The 16,189-nt window shown below is 37.2% G+C and overlaps 1 protein-coding gene across 2 annotated transcripts in view; it reads left to right on the top strand.

Moving 5' to 3' along the window:
* The window catches only part of LOC131549832 (inactive N-acetylated-alpha-linked acidic dipeptidase-like protein 2), a 271,029-nt gene that overhangs the window by 137,020 nt on the left and 117,820 nt on the right, over positions 1–16,189 (top strand). For both annotated transcript variants that reach the window (XM_058792346.1, XM_058792347.1), the window contains exons 3-4: positions 4,183–4,444; positions 9,318–9,437. In XM_058792346.1, coding sequence (XP_058648329.1) covers positions 4,183–4,444; positions 9,318–9,437 — 382 coding nt within the window. The remainder of the gene's footprint in view (positions 1–4,182; positions 4,445–9,317; positions 9,438–16,189) is intronic.

Raw genomic sequence — 16,189 nt, 5'->3', positions numbered from 1 at the left:
AGAAGGAAACTTGCAAAACTGATTGCTTCTGTAACAGTGGTGCATTTTTAAGCAGGAATACCAACGTGAGGGAATTTAAAACTTTTCTGTCTATACTGTCCGTATGAGAAATAAACATACCACAAAAAAACTAACTATATATTAATTTTAAAATAATGGTGTGATTTATTTATATTAATTACTTGTTTTTCTGGTCAAGTTTAGCAGCTTCTTGTATTCTGATCTTGTGATTAATTGTTTTTTTTAAACAATATTTCATAATTTGTTTTTACAATATTTCTGATAGGAAACATTGGCTAAATCAACACATTCTCACTCCCAACTCATCACATATTGAAGCTTGGTGAGGACCACTTGGCGTCGCTTTTTGACGCTCAAGGTACCCCTTTAGCATAATTTTTCGATATGCAGGGTCCTCCGTTGCTTTCAGTTGTTTGTCTTAGTTTAATGGCTTGCATGCATTTGCAAAAAATAAATAAATAATTTTATATAAATTTATACTTTCATTGGAGCACTTAATCCCACCACTACCCCCTAGCCCTTACCCCCTACCCTAAACCTACCCACTTCTGAACAATATAAAACACGTAACAGGCAAATATAAGTGCAGTCACAGGTATTTATTGCAAAAACTGACAAGCAGTATAAAATCATTACAAACAAGGTGTGTTGCATTCCAAGTCTTCTGAAGCCATACGAAGTCTTTATACAAAGAAGAGAGTAAAACACAAGGTTTTAATCGCTGAAAATGATCCCGCTCTCCGTTAACACGCTCACATCTCATTCAAAAGCATACTCCCGTCCTGTAGCATGATGCAGTCGGTCACGAGACACACAAGAGCCAATAGCATTTCCCAACCAAGGCTGACATAAGGCTTCTTCTGGCGACATTTTTTAAATTCGTGCACAGACTGCACACAGGATGAGCTTTACGGCGGACGGAGATGGCGATCACGTCTATTCCTCTCACAAATCAATCGTTTTGCCTCAGAAGACTTGGAATATTAATACTTTTTGAATAAATTATGATGGTAGTTGTATCTGCCTGTTATATCCAGTGTTTTATTGACAAATGGTAGGTTTTGGAGCAGGGGTTGGGTTACGTGAACATAAATGTGTACAACCCAGAAATGTTAGGATGTTTTTTTATTTATTTTTTTATTTTAATAAAATGAAAACTAAAAGACTTTCAAATCACATGAGCCAATATTTTATTCACAATAGAACATAGAGAACATAACAAATGTTTTAATGGATAAATTTTACACTTTTATCCACTAAATGAGCTCATTTCAAATTTGATGCCTGCTACAGGTCTCAAAAAAAGTTGGCACGGGGGCTAAAAAGGGCTGAAAAAGCAAGAAATTTTGAAAAGATTCAGCTGGGAGAACATCTAGCAACTAATTAAGTTAATTGACATCAGGTCTGTAACATGATTAGCTATAAAAGAGATGTCTTAGAGAGGCACAGTCTCTCAGAACTAAAGATGGGCAGAGGCTCTCCAATCTGTGAAAGAGTGCGTAAAAAGATTTTGGAATACTTTAAAAACAAAGTTCCTCAATGTCAAATTGCAAAGGCTTTGCAAATATCATCGTCTACAGTGCATAACATCATCAAAAGATTCAGAGAAACTGGAGAAATCTCTGTGCGTAAAGGACAAGGCCGAAGGCCTTTGTTGGATGCCCGTGGTCTTCGGACCCTCAGACAACACTGAATCACTCATCGGCATGATTCTGTCATTGACATTACTAAACGGGCCCAGGAATGCTTCCAGAAACCACTGTCGGTAAACACAATCTGCCGTGCCATCTGCACATGCCAACTAAAGCTCTATCATGCAAAAAGGAAGCCATATGTGAACATGGTCCAGAAGTGCCGTCCTGTGGGCCAAGGCTCATTTAAAATGGACTGTTTCAAAGTAGAAAAGTGTTCTATGGTCAGACGAGTCCAAATGTGACATTCTTGTTGGAAATCACGGATACCGTGTCCTCCGGGCTAAAGAGGAGGGAGACTTTCCAGCGTGTTATCAGCGTTCAGTTCAAAAGCCAGCATCTCTGATGGTATGGGGGTGCATAAGTGCATACGGTATGGACAGCTTGCATGTTTTGGAAGGCACTATGAATGCTGAAAGGTATATAAAGGTTTTAGAGCAACATATGCTACCCTCCAGACGACGTCTATTTCAGGGAAAGCCTCGTGTATTTCAGCAGGACAAAACCACATACTGCAGCTATTACAAAAGCATGGCTTCGTAGTAGAAGAGTCCGGGTGCTGAATTGGCCTGCCTGCAGTCCAGATCTTTTACCTAGAGAACATTTAGTGCATCATTAAACGAAAAATACTTCAAAGACGACCACAAACTCTTAAGCAGCTGAAAACCTATATCAGGTAAGAATGGGACCAAATTCCAACACCAAAACTCCAGAAACTCATAACCTTAATGCCCAGACGTCTTCAAACTATTTTGAAAAGAAGAGGAGATGCTATACCATGGTAAACATGCCCCTGTCCCAACTATTTTGAGACCTGTAGCAGGCATCAAATTTGAAATGAGCTCATTTTGTGCATAAAATTTTAAAATTTCTCAGTTTAAACATTTTTTTTTATGTTATCTATGTTCTATTGTGAATAAAATATTGGCTCATGTGATTTTGAAATTCTTTTAGTTTTAATTTTATTCAAATTTAAAAAATGTCCCAACATTTCCAGAATTCTGGTTGTAAATAATGTAATAAAAATAAAACTGTTGTGACTGTTTACATTGAAAAATCACACCCCAACATATGCAATAATGGCAATATTATTACCCAGTATATCCTATAATTTAATCATGATGATAAAATTCCCACTACCTTCCGCGTCGGCCTATTGACACCAAAGGTTTCTTATTTAAAGCAATGGAGGACCCTGCAAGTTGAAAAATAATGCTAAAGGGGTACCTTGAGCATCAAAACGTCACGCCAAGTGGTCCTGACAAAGCTTCAATATGTGACGAGTTGGGAGTGAGAACGTGTTGGCTAAATCACACAATACTGAATAATTCGCTCCATTAGTAAAACTGAAATCATTGTATAGTTACTTCATCTAAGTAGTCAACTGATCAAAGTTCAGTCAAGAAATGTTCTCAAGTAAATGACTTTAGCTAAGAAAACATCCTGCGAAACCTCCTTTTTACACAGAGCACTTTGCAAGACAGCAACACAACACAGATTAGAATTTAATAAAGACTATTTGTCGTGTATAAAACATCTCTCAGCAGAAAGCAGACCAGACATTGTTGATTTAGTCTGTATTTTTCATATGAGGCAGTATAAATATGGCGAGATGTTTTCGCTTTTCTGTTTAGAAGGTTTTTGTTTTTGTTTTTTGTTTTTTCAACGAAAAAAGCACTATATTAGAGAACTGTTTGTTAGCGAAGAAGAGGAACAATCTGTCCCAGTTTGCGTCTGGTTAGAGGATATTGAAGGTGTCATGTGGCAATGATCAACCTGTGCAAATTCATCATGGTGGATAAAGAGGAAAAAAGTGCAATTAAATGATTTATAGTCTCTGGAGGCTCTTGGCTCACTTTGTTTTGAAGATTGAGAGAATGGGCAGGCCTGCTGTGTTTCTCCTATAACATCCCAGAGTGAGCTTTGGCATGCTGATGGGCCTGAGAGCTCTTAAAGTTTCCAAGTTACAAGATAACGATGTGTTTCTCTTTGTGCCTTCCACGTGCCGTGACGGGTAAGAAATAAGCGAAGCCGAGCTGCCAGAGCACCTTAGCAGCGCTTCATTTCTCTCTCTCATGTTTAACCGTCTGTTGCTAATTTACTTTCTCTCCCGGCAATCCTTTTTTAATAGTGCATCCGTTTGTTCAGGAGACAATTGATTCCCTGCACTGCCATATTCATCAGTTACATTAACTGAAGCTTGTCCGGAATATGAATTATGGAGGCCGTCTCTCCGTTTCTGTCCCTCGTTTCTAGCTGCAGTTTCACGTCAATAGACCATGTAAATACCTTTGAGGAAAACAAATGTTAACCTAAAGTCAACAATGTGCTAATTATGCTAATGATAATGAGGCTCGCGCATATTCATCAATGCTTTGTTAAGTGTCGTCTTGTTGTTGAGTCGTGAAGGGAGCCTTCAAAATCTTTGACGCATTTATTGTTTTTTTGCTGTTTGTCTGCTTTGACACAGGGACTTTGACAGCTTGTCCGATCTCACGGAAGAGTCCAAGGTCAGGTACATCGCTCAGCGGTGGGAGGAGCTTGGATTAAAAGATGTCCAGGTGACCAATCACACAGCTCTCCTGAGCTATCCCGGACCCGCCCTCAGCACGATCACCGATATAAGTGGAAACCAGTGTTACCTGCCCAGTGGAGCGAGGTGTGATCAAGCGTTCACATCTACGACTGAACCATTTGCCTATGCAGCCTATTCGGCTATGGGAAATCTAGTGGTGAGTTACATGTATACAGTTGTACTCAAGTATATACTCAAGCGATTGAACGATTGAAATATCAGCTATGGGTCCAGAACATTAAAAAAAAAAGTTAATGTTAACCCTTCATGTTGTAATCAGCTTGTAGTTCATTTCTCTATTGATTCTTTTGGACCAAAAAAGAAATACGATACATTTGGTCCCGATTCGCTTAGCATTCACACTGTCATTTTTCACACTGTCAACATCAAAACTAAGATACAAAACAAAAGGCATAAGGATATTCCCAACAATTCAAAACAATACTGTGCGTTGGGTTAAATGTGCTTGTTGTTTGTGTAAACGTGGTATTTTTACCAGTTTATAACTCACAAAGAGCTTATAAAATATGTAAAGGAGTCAAAACTGCACCAGTAATAATACAAAAAAGAGTTGTGTTATAAATAAATTCTGTTCTCAGATTGACATATATTATATATCAGAAATATCAGATGTATAATATCAGATTATTTATCTGATATATAATATCAGATATTAGAATGATTTCCAAAGGATCATGTGACTTTGAAGACTGGAGTAATGATGCTGAAAGTTCAGTTTTTCATCAGAAGACTAAATTGATTTTTTTAAGATATTAAAGGTGCAAATGGAATTAAGCAAATGGAAAATAGTCATTTTAAGATGGTAATAATAGTATGACAATTTTACTTGATTTTTGATCAAATAAATGCAGCCTTACAGAGCTCAAGGTTAATGTATATTTCAGTAACTTGGTTTCTTTATTTACCCCAACCCCACCAATGAAAATGATTCAACAAAGTCAAAACTTTGCAAGTCGTCAAGCAGCACATGGACTGAAACGGAGTATGTTAGTGGAACAGCATCCGTTTTAATGCTCAAAGAACTCCAGAATCACACCTGTTCCATTCCTGGTTTTCCATTTCCCGCTCATTGGTGAGTGAAACCCCGATCCAAGCACCATCCAACCACCCTAAACTACAAGTTAAACTTCCACATTTTTGATCTTCATGCTAGGTAAAAATCTATGCTCTATTCCACTTCACACTACTCAAATACTCTGGTCTGAAACATCATGAAAATAAATGTTAGTCACAATAAATATCAGCACTGGAATGCCACTCAGCCAATCAATTTTGAGGACTTGAACTAACTGTTTTATCATTTTTAATAGAGTAACAAGAATCATGGAACACAAAGTTGCTTGTTGACCTTTTGTATTATTGACTGTACTGCACAATACATGCATTGCATTGCCAGTTGCAGCTGAATTAGCGTTCTGCTGTCACACTCTCACTTTCACAGCCCTGAACGCTTCATCCTGTTGGAAGGTTAAAACAAATCCATTATGCAAGACTGAACCCATTTCACACATGTGTATGATATATTCTCCAGCTATTTTTAGAGGTTATGCTTTCTGTCTCTAAAGGGAACAGGAAATGTCTAAGGAAGATGCATTGCCATTATCCGTTTCAAGACAGACACACTGCATCTAACAAGGATAAGCTTCAGTAAAAAGTTATTGGAGTCAGTCACAGTCGGTCTTTCATGTCGTCCTCTACAAGGGGGGGTCAAAGTCATCCATCAAGATGCTGCACATACTCAAGGCTCTGATGTAAATTAAACTGCATTTGCAATGTCTAAAAATCAGCAGGGAAAAACAAATATGACTGGCTTGATGGATGAAATGCTCGGGGATCTCATGCCGAGGCGTTAGAGATTCATCCAGCTATCCTGAGCCACTCATGGGTCACTGGCCATTTCACATTATGTACTTTTACCAACTCCCAGCTCCACAGCTGGGCTAAAAAATTCACCATCTTTTCCACTGAAAACACAGAGATGCACGGCGTTACCACAGTCACATATCCACAGACAGCTTTGACCTGCAGAGCAGTATAACTAATTGTGACAATTATAAAGTAATAATGAAGTACTGAAAAATATGTATAGTCAAGCCCTATTTTAGGAATGTGTCATGATAGATTTAAATTGTATTTTAAATTAAAATTTTTAATTTAAATTGTATTTTTCCCCCAGTAAATTGAGTAAAATCAAAGAAGCATTAAATTAAAAGTTTAATAGTTGAGTTGTGAATACAATTTGTTAATTTGAGTCTTCTACACCTATAATTCTGCAATTAATTACACTTTTTTTTTATTTACATGTATTTATCTTATGTCATTCCTTCCTTCCTTCCTTCCTTCCTTCCTTCATCCTTTTTTATTTTATTTTATTTTATTTTATTTTGAATAGCATGCACAATAATATCAGGAATGTGTGTGTAATATCTACTAATGCACATCTTCTATTTTTTTCTCTCCCAAAACAAATTATTTGTGCGTTAGAACAGATATTGACATCTTCATTGAGTCAACCATGTGGAAACAGATAATTATCAATCAAATGATGCTGAAAATGTTCACTTGTACCAACAAAGAATGCCCTTTTTTATACCACAGCGCAATCAACAAAGAAATCCCATTGTGCATTTTCTTTTCTTCGAGGAATCTATAAATGTCACATGGTCCCAAGCATTTTGCTCAATTCAAAGAGCCAAATCATTTGAAGTCTAAACAAGAAACAAACACAGAAAACCGCAGGTAATATGATAGCTTGTGGTAATTTGAGTGGAGGCATTACCTCTGGTCAGTAATAAGTTCGAGGGGGCTCCCGAGGGTAATTAGTTTTGATGAGTTAAATCCCCCATGCTCCCTGGCTATTTCTCTCCACACCATATTAGTGATGATCAGGTGCAGGCGCTGGGCAATTACTGCCTTTAATTTCTCTATGAAGAAAGTGAGGTCAGGTAGTGAGAATGAAAGTTCCTCTTCTTTTCTTTTGTGTTTCTGGCCTACTCACAGACATGGGTCTTCTACTTTTTATTTGAGCCAAACACCCATTTTATACAAAAATGAGAGTTGCATTTTTATCATTGACCTATATTTTGCTTCCCTTTAATGCTTACAATGCAAAGCCATTAAAATAGTGGTTCTTAATATTTTGGCTCCTCCCATTGCCTACAGTAATATTCAAATGACACAGCAACCCTAGGTTCTGTAAATTAAATGCAGGATTTCAGAAGTTTGCATAACTGAATATTTTTAACAAATTAATTTACAGGACTTTTCTATTTATGACTTACAGGATAGCAAAAAAGGCATCTTGAGGCCCCCTTGCTGATGCCTCCTAGTGGGCCTCGGCCCTTTGAATGAAAACCACTGCATTAAAGTAATAATTACTGATGAGTCATAAACTTGTACATTCATTTGTAATTTTACTTTAAACATTTTGAGTAAGGGACTTTATCTTCTTGACAATAGTTTTGGTTGAAGAGCTGATGTATGTTTGTTAGTTTTTTTTCCCACAAAAAAAAAAAAAAACCCTTTGAAATAAAAACAAAACAAAAAAACAATTGGCTGACACCCTGCAGCATTGTCACCCACAATTTTTTTTCTTTTTATGAATAAAGAATTGCATAGATCTCTAAAATTGGACGTTGTTTTACAACTTATTAGCCGCACAGAGTATTTGATGTTGTAGTTGATGTATGAAGAAGTGTAGAGAGAGAAAAGAAATCCCTGCTCTATATGCGCTCCATGAAACGCCTTGTTCTGAATGTTTCCTTTGATACGTGAGATATACTGTTGGGAGTGGTCATTTGTATTCATTTAACATTGATAGTGTTATATAAAAAGTAAATCGGTGAAATGATGAAACGTTTCTGCAATACCTAGACAAAGCCGGTGTGTTAACATAGTTCGAATTGTAATCTTACATGGATATTTACAAAAAGTTCAATCAGATGGACACAAGAAGGGCAATTTGAATTCCTTTGAAATTTCAAGAGCTTCTTGCTGTAATAATGCTTCACAGCCTCTTACAAAATGAAAAATGAATTGAGCATTGAAGAAGTGGCGAATTTTTATTCACAGAGGACATGCCGTCTGGCCTCTAATGGCGCTGTGTGATTAGGGTGGTATTTAACATTCTCCTCAAAATAATGTTTAATTACAGGGTGGGTATTTCTTTCCGCTCCTCAATCACGTAGATGTGAAAACAATTGTTATTTTCCTCTAGCTGCTTCGAGTCGCCGGGGGTGAGATGATTCGTGAAAGGAGCCGTCGCTCGTCTAGAAAAGCGATTTGTTCACCGCAATGCGTGCCCTCGTTAATTTCATTACCTTAATGACAGCCTCTCAGTGCAAATCTCATCCATTCTCAATTTTCTGCCTCTTTTTTGGGGTTAGACAGAACACTTTTCTAATGCAAATGCAGACATTAGTGATAAATCCCATCTTTCAATGGTCTTGTGGTTTCGTGAAACCGACTAGATGTACTCTCCTGCCTGGAATCATGTTTTATTTCCCCCTAGGCCCAAAGAAAAATGAATCAAACTCAGGTAATGCATTTCCACTTTGTGTCTCCGGGCCTTAAATAGCATTTAGTTTGACCCCACCTCATCAACCCTCGTCAGTCGGAAGCACTCACTTTTCTTAAACTCACAAACTGGGTTCTGGTTTGCTAGTGCAGACTAAATGACGAAAAGGACGCCGCGGCCTGTAGCTGCCATGAATCTGCCTTGAATTCTTTCAGAGCTGTGACATCTATGCCGCGTCTGTGCGTGATTTATAGTGCGCTGGCTAATATATGTACTTGTCCCCCATTATACACAGCCTGAGATGTTCACTTTGTTTTCACTCATGCTTTGCTATCTGTAATGAATGTGACAACTAGCTTTATGGGGTGAGTTACGTGAGTCACAACATTGCAAATCAGAGGCTTGTTATTCCTCACACACACACGCACAGTGAGAGAGGTCAGCCTGAACCATTTTAAAATTGTAAATGTTTAAAAAAATCTTTTTTTCCCAGGCGGAGGTGGTGGACATTCAGTATGGGAGCGCAGAGGATTTGAGACGAGTCCAAGCTAGTGCAAATGTGACCAATAAAATAGCACTGTTGAAACTTGGACAATCACCTTTGCTGTACAAGGTATGTTGTTAAATTAATGTTGATCTATCTGTCTAGCTATCTGACAAAAGAATCACTGAACTGTTAAGGACAAAGAAATTAACTTAAAATGATTAATGCAATCAGAATCGTAAGTGGATACATTTAATCCCTTCGAAGAGATGCTAGTCACTCATGATTGACTAAATTAGATTGACTTAGTCTCATTAGACCAACAAATAATCGTGATTATTAAAGTTGCATTTAATCATGACAAGAGATTTAAGCAAGTTATTTCATTTAATGAAATCACTGGCAGCTGTTTGGGAAATCATTATATGTGATTAATGCATAACAATTATGGCTATAAGCAATAAACGATGGCTATAAATAATTACAGCTCAAGTCATATCGTTTACCATTACTTAACAGTGTAAACCATCTCTGAAAACCTTGACCAAGATAATTACTTCAAACTCAGGTCTTTGTGTCATTAGAGTAATATTTTCATTAGAGTAATATGATCATTGCAATTGGTATTTATTAGTGGGTAAAGCACAGGTGATATCTTATAATTTGGTGACTTGAGGAAAGACACCTGTTGGCTTTGTTTTTCATAGTATCTCTAGAATGTTTGAATCATTTTCAAACCTAATACAGTGGGGCAAAAAAGTATTTAGTCAGCCACCAATTGTGCAAGTTCTCCCACTTAAAAAGATGAGAGAGGCCTGTAATTTTCATCATAGGTATACCTCAACTATGAGAGACAAAATGAGAAAAAAAAAATCCAGAAAATCACATTGTAGGATTTTTAAAGAATTTATTTGCAAATTATGGTGGAAAATAAGTATTTGGTCAATAACAAAATTTCATCTCAATACTTTGTTATATACCCTTTGTTGGAAGTGACAGAGGTCAAACGTTTTCTGTAAGTCTTCACAAGGTTTTCACACACTGTTGCTGGTATTTTGGCCCATTCCTCCATGCAGATCTCCTCTAGAGCAGTAATGTTTTGGGGCTGTCGCTGGGCAACACGGACTTTCAACTCCCTCCAAAGATTTTTGATGGGGTTGAGATCTGGAGACTGGCTAGGCCACTCCGTTTCATCTTCATTGCCCTTGCTGATGGAAGGAGATTTTCACTCAAAATCTCACGATACATGGCCCCATTCATTCTTTTGTTTACACGGATCAGTCGTGAAAACAAAAACAAAAAAACTCTTTCTCCTTATTTATTCCGTCCCTTGCTAGCTTGTACTTATTTAAACAATGCCGGAGACTTGGTGTTACAAGCACTTCGTTTGTCGGATTGCCTCTTCAAGATGAATCGCTTTATGTATTCCCCAAATTGTAAGTCGCTTTGGATAAAAGTGTCTGCAAAATGACTAAATGTAAATGTAAATGTCCTGGTCCCTTTGCAGAAAAACAGCCCCAAAGCATGATGTTTCCACCCCCATGCTTCACAGTAGGTATGGTGTTCTTTGGATGCAACTCAGCATTCTTTCTCCTCCAAACACGACAAGTTGAGTTTTTACCAAAAAGTTCTATTTTGGTTTCATCTGACCATATGACATTCTCCCATTCTCCCTGTATGTCTTCCATTTTCTAATAATTGCTCCCACAGTTGATTTCTTCACACCAAGCTGCTTACTTATTGCAGATTCAGTCTTCCCAGCCTGGTGCAGGTCTACAATTTTGTTTCTGGTGTCCTTTGACAGCTCTTTGGTCTTGGCCATGGTGGAGTTTGGAGTTGGACTGTTTGAGGTTGTGGACAGGTGTCTTTTATACTGATAACAAGTTCAAACAGATGCCATTAATACAGGTAACGAGTGGAGGACAGAGGAGCCTCTTAAAGAAGAAGTTACAGGTCTGTGAGAGCCAGAAATCTTGCTTGTTTGTAGGTGACCAAATACTTATTTTACCGAGGAATTTAGCAATTAATTCTTTAAAAATCCTATAATGTGATTTTCTGGATTTATTTTCTCATTTTGTCTCTCATAGTTAAGGTATACCTATGAAAATTACAGGCCTCTCTCATCTTTTTAAGTGGGAGAACTTGCACAATTGGTGGCTGACTAAATACTTTTTTGCCCCACTGTACATGATTACTGCACTTTCGAGCAGGGGTTCTCCAAGTAGGTTTTGTAAATGTGACTTGTTCTCAAATCTCATTCATTTTCATACTGTGTTGACTATACATGCAAGGACCAATGTGGTTTGTGTACAGTTTAATTTCTTCCCTGCTTTCATGTGCTTATTTAGTGTTGAGTGCACACACACACACTGTTGCACGTTGTGAAAACATATTGTTGCATCTAGTATGTGCCAGAATTTAACACAACTTTGAGTGAATACAGATTTGATTTTCATCCTATTTTAGACACAAATCAATTAAATGACTTGGAACACATTGCACAGATGAGTTAGATTATGGTAGTTAATGTGCTTTTTGGAGCTTCAGTTGTTTCAATCACTATCCTCTCATCCCTCATTCTTGTGTTTCTTTGTTAATAAAGTCATATTGGTTTGGACTGCCATGAGTGTGAGTAAATGACAAGAATTGCTCTTTGTGCAAACACTTATTTACATATCACATCTGCAAAGCAGTATCACTTTTTATGTATTTATTTATTTTGGGATATTTTATTCAATGAAGAGTGTATCTTTTTGATTATTCAGCAAATTATTATTTTTTTTCTTTTAAATTATTATTCAGTAAAAGCTTTTAAACTTCATTTTATTTATTTATGTAACTTTTTTTTTTTTTTTTTTGAGGAAAATGTACTCACCCTCAGGCCACGTAATATGAAGATGAGTTTGTTTGTTCATCAGAAAAGATTTTGGGAAGTTTAGTGTTTCATCAGTTGCTCACCAATGGATCCTCTGCAGTGAATGGGTGCTATCATAATGAGAGTATAAACAACTGATAAAAACTTCACAATAATCCACAAGTAATTCACATGGTTTCAATTAATCAGTTAGCGCCTTGAAAAAATTGCTTTCTCCAGTGGAAAAAGTCTTCTCATCTGAATCAGGAGAGAAATATGCACAATATTTGGAATCTCATTATGACGGCACCCATTCGCTGCAGAGGATCCATTGGTGAGCAAGAGATGTAATGCTAAGTTTTTCTGAATCTGTTGTGATGAAGGAACAAATTCATCTACATATCGGATGACCTTAGGGTAAGTATATTTTCAGCAAATTAATTTTTTGGGGATAATTATTCCATTTACATAGCCGATAATGTTGTGGATTTCAGCTAAATGAATAACTGTAAATGATAACAGTCATATTATGGGAGAGATGCTACTTTCATAGGGTAGCACCACCAAAAAAAAAGTACCTCAGTATTAGAGATAACACACATGTATTCTTTTTAACCTCAAATAAATTGATGTATTTTACTAAATGCTAAACCTTTAATAATCATTAAATAAAGCTGGATGGGTTATTATGTAGAAGCATGTTTTCATATTTCATAAGAGTTCAGGTATTCAGTAGCTTTGTGATTAATTCACAGTAAGATCTGGGACAGTATCTTCCCATTGCTGCTGTACTCAATGTCACTCACAAATGTGCCTTCCATCTTCAAGTATGCACGGATAAGAACATTTAGAAGCTGAAATCAGATAAAAGCCTTTTCATATTACATCAGTAATTTCCTGTTCACTGTAGAAATGCAAAACTTGTCAAGTGTCCATGACTGGGCCATCAGAAAAGTTCTAGCTACTATATCTTATGTCCTACAAACCATGCAATTAAACAACAAAATTCATGAAAGAGTTCCTGAAAAAGAAACAAAAAATGATGTAATGTAAGGCTGTAACAGAGAGAACTTTTCATTTGTTTAGAACCTTTAACTAATTTGTCCGAAAACTTAAAAACTGTAAAAATATTTTATTTTTTCTCTCCAATAATACTCATTGAGTTTTGACAGGAAGTGTCTCTGAGTTTGCACATGTGCATTTCATCAGCATAGATTCCATTGTTATGACTGTATGATGCAGATAATAGTGATCTTTGGGAGCACTAGACTCTTGATTGGAATTCTAGCCTTGTACCAGGCACTCTTAGTGTCATTTGTTTGGGAAGAGTTATTGATTTTCTTTAAAGCGAGTGCTTATGCTCAGTCTGCGAGGATCAAGCGTTTTGACTGCTCCTCCTCAGACAATTAGGCCAGAGAATGATGGCACTTTTGATCCGAGACCTTAATCTAGCATCTCTGTCGCCATGCACACTCCTGTGCTGGCACAGCTCGCTCTCACACAGTCCAAATGAAGATAATAAAGCAAATTTGACTTGCAGCATTCAGCTCAGTTTTGGTAGAAACACTTTTATAGGATTTTTAAAAGGTTTATGGGCTTTTGTTGTGTCTCTCTTCACAGTAAAACAAGAATTATGGCTCATGATGTTATGCTTGGCAGCATGCAACATTCATAACAAACAGTGTAGTATAACAATATTTCAGGTAACTCCAAAAGCCTTTTAATTTTCAATTCAAGCCTTAACCTTAGAATATAGTCTCAAAATCATTGGTAGCACCTAAATATATTTGAAAGATAGTCTATGTGTGTCATTAACGTAATATAATGAACAAGGGTACATGTAGCAGAGAACAGTTTTTTTTCCAAAGTGGCTCTCTCGGTTCTGTTGGTGACGTTCTATTTGCTTTTCTGTTTTCCTTACTTTCCCCAGCAGATTTCCCTAGGGTGCACGACAGTTCCTGTCCTCCCCTGAAGGTGCTGAAATGGAAAATATTTTAGGAGTATACACATTTACTGTATTTTTGTAAATGTCTCCCCTGAGTAAATCAACAGATATGAACAGAATGTATTTTTTCTGAAATAACGCTGATGTCAACCTCAAAATTAGCTCTTGAAGGAAGGCTGGAAAGTACATGTAGATATATGTAGGACAAGCACTTTTCTGGCACACAGAAATGCGGGTTTTTGAGTGAATAAAAAATCCCAAATAGGCCAACAGCTTTAAACAATACATTTGCATTGAATGCAACAAAAAAACTGTGTGTGTGTGTGTGCGTGTGCGTGTGCGTATATATACAGTATACAGGTATATATATACCTACTGTCATGCTTAGAAAATTGTAGTAGCTGTTCGACTTTTAGTTCTTTAAAAGTTAGAAAAATCCCATTCGTTATAGTATGTGATTTTTAGTATCTCTAAGAATTAGTTTGGGTTGAATAATTAGTGATTGATTTTAATAAAAAATTTGCTAAGTGCAATAATGGAACAAATGAACACGAGCAGATTTAATTTCAGTGCATTTAATAATTGCACTCCTACAAAAGTAATTAAAAAATTAGTAGCAGGAAGATTATTGGCTAAGCAATGCATTTCCTCTCATCCTCTATGAGCCGGCATGTGTTTTGGAGACTGTAAGTAAATGTCAAGTGCTGTGTGTTTAGTTGTGCTCCTTTGTATTCCCGTGAAGGACAAGTTGTTGGCTCTTGTTGGCATTTAGCAAGAGGCATGATACACAGTGGCAACATCGGCTGACGCTCCCAAGCAACCGAAATACCTACAAGGTGTTGATTGCTATCTGTGAACAACTCCCGTATTGAAAAGAAAAAGATTTCCAAGCCTATTACAAGCCTGTTTATCTTTATCGTGCATGGGGAGCGGCTTCTAGCTGGCTTCTCATATGGATGTCAGGTGCTAGAGAGTTTCATTTGCACAACACCCAGTGGTGCATCTGCCTTCACACCAAATGTGCCCGTCTGTTTGACACACAGTCTAACCACTGACACGGGTGGCACCATCAGCATAAATGATGTGCTGCTCTGCATATGGTATACGCTGCCATTAGCGGTCGCAGCAAGATTGTTGACTAGATGTTCAAGGCAAACAGGGACCTTTGAACAGTGACTCAGATGATATAAATGTCTACTGCCATGTAAGGCGGCAACATCCTCATTCTTTACCCCTGGAGAAGTGAGTGTGAAGTTCAAATTCAGTCAAGTTGGGAATCATTTGCTCTGCTTTGAGATCATTGATTTTTATGTGGGTGTTCAGCTATGGGTACTTTTGGCCCTGTGGACTTTTAGAAAATAAACCCTCTTTAGACACACTTTTCACTCTTGCTTGTTTATTTCATTTGTCTACTAACAGTGGATACACAAGCATCACAAAAAAAAAAAAAATATATATATATATATATATATATATATATATATATAGAAACACCAAGTACACTGAAGTATATAGTGATATATTGTGGTTTTTGTAACTATATAAAATAGAGATTTGTTTTCCTCCATCCATGACAAGTTAAGTTGCTGTGATACTGTGGTTTGGCTAATTTGGCAGAGCTGTTGGAAGCTCTCCAGCTGGTATGATGTATTGATAGTTAACTGGAGTTGGGCATAGTGAGAACCCAAGTGCAGCTTTATTTACAATGAAAATATAAAACATAATCCAAACAGGCTTGGCTTAACTTGACAACGGCTTGACTGACTTGAATCCGACTCGACTTGGCAAGGACAGACTTGATTTGAAACAGACTTGACTTGGCATGAACAGACTTGATTTGAAACAGACTTGACTCTGCAAAAACAAGAACTCACCAACAGGTTACAGGGACAATACTCAAAAAGAGACAATGGCAACATGAGAGCTATAATTATCAAACAATGAGGGTCACATGACACAAACCAACCAATGGGAAGCAAGGCACATGACTAAAGCAACCAATCACAACATGACATACAGACAAGAGTAACACATGACATGATCACATGAGGGGCAAGGAACACATGCCAGGAATATGAAACA

The sequence above is a fragment of the Onychostoma macrolepis genome, chromosome 11, assembly GCF_012432095.1.
Source record: "Onychostoma macrolepis isolate SWU-2019 chromosome 11, ASM1243209v1, whole genome shotgun sequence".
In the NCBI taxonomy this organism is placed as follows: domain Eukaryota; kingdom Metazoa; phylum Chordata; class Actinopteri; order Cypriniformes; family Cyprinidae; genus Onychostoma; species Onychostoma macrolepis.
Note: the sequence above shows the minus strand (reverse complement) of the source record. Positions and strands in the feature narration are given on the sequence as shown.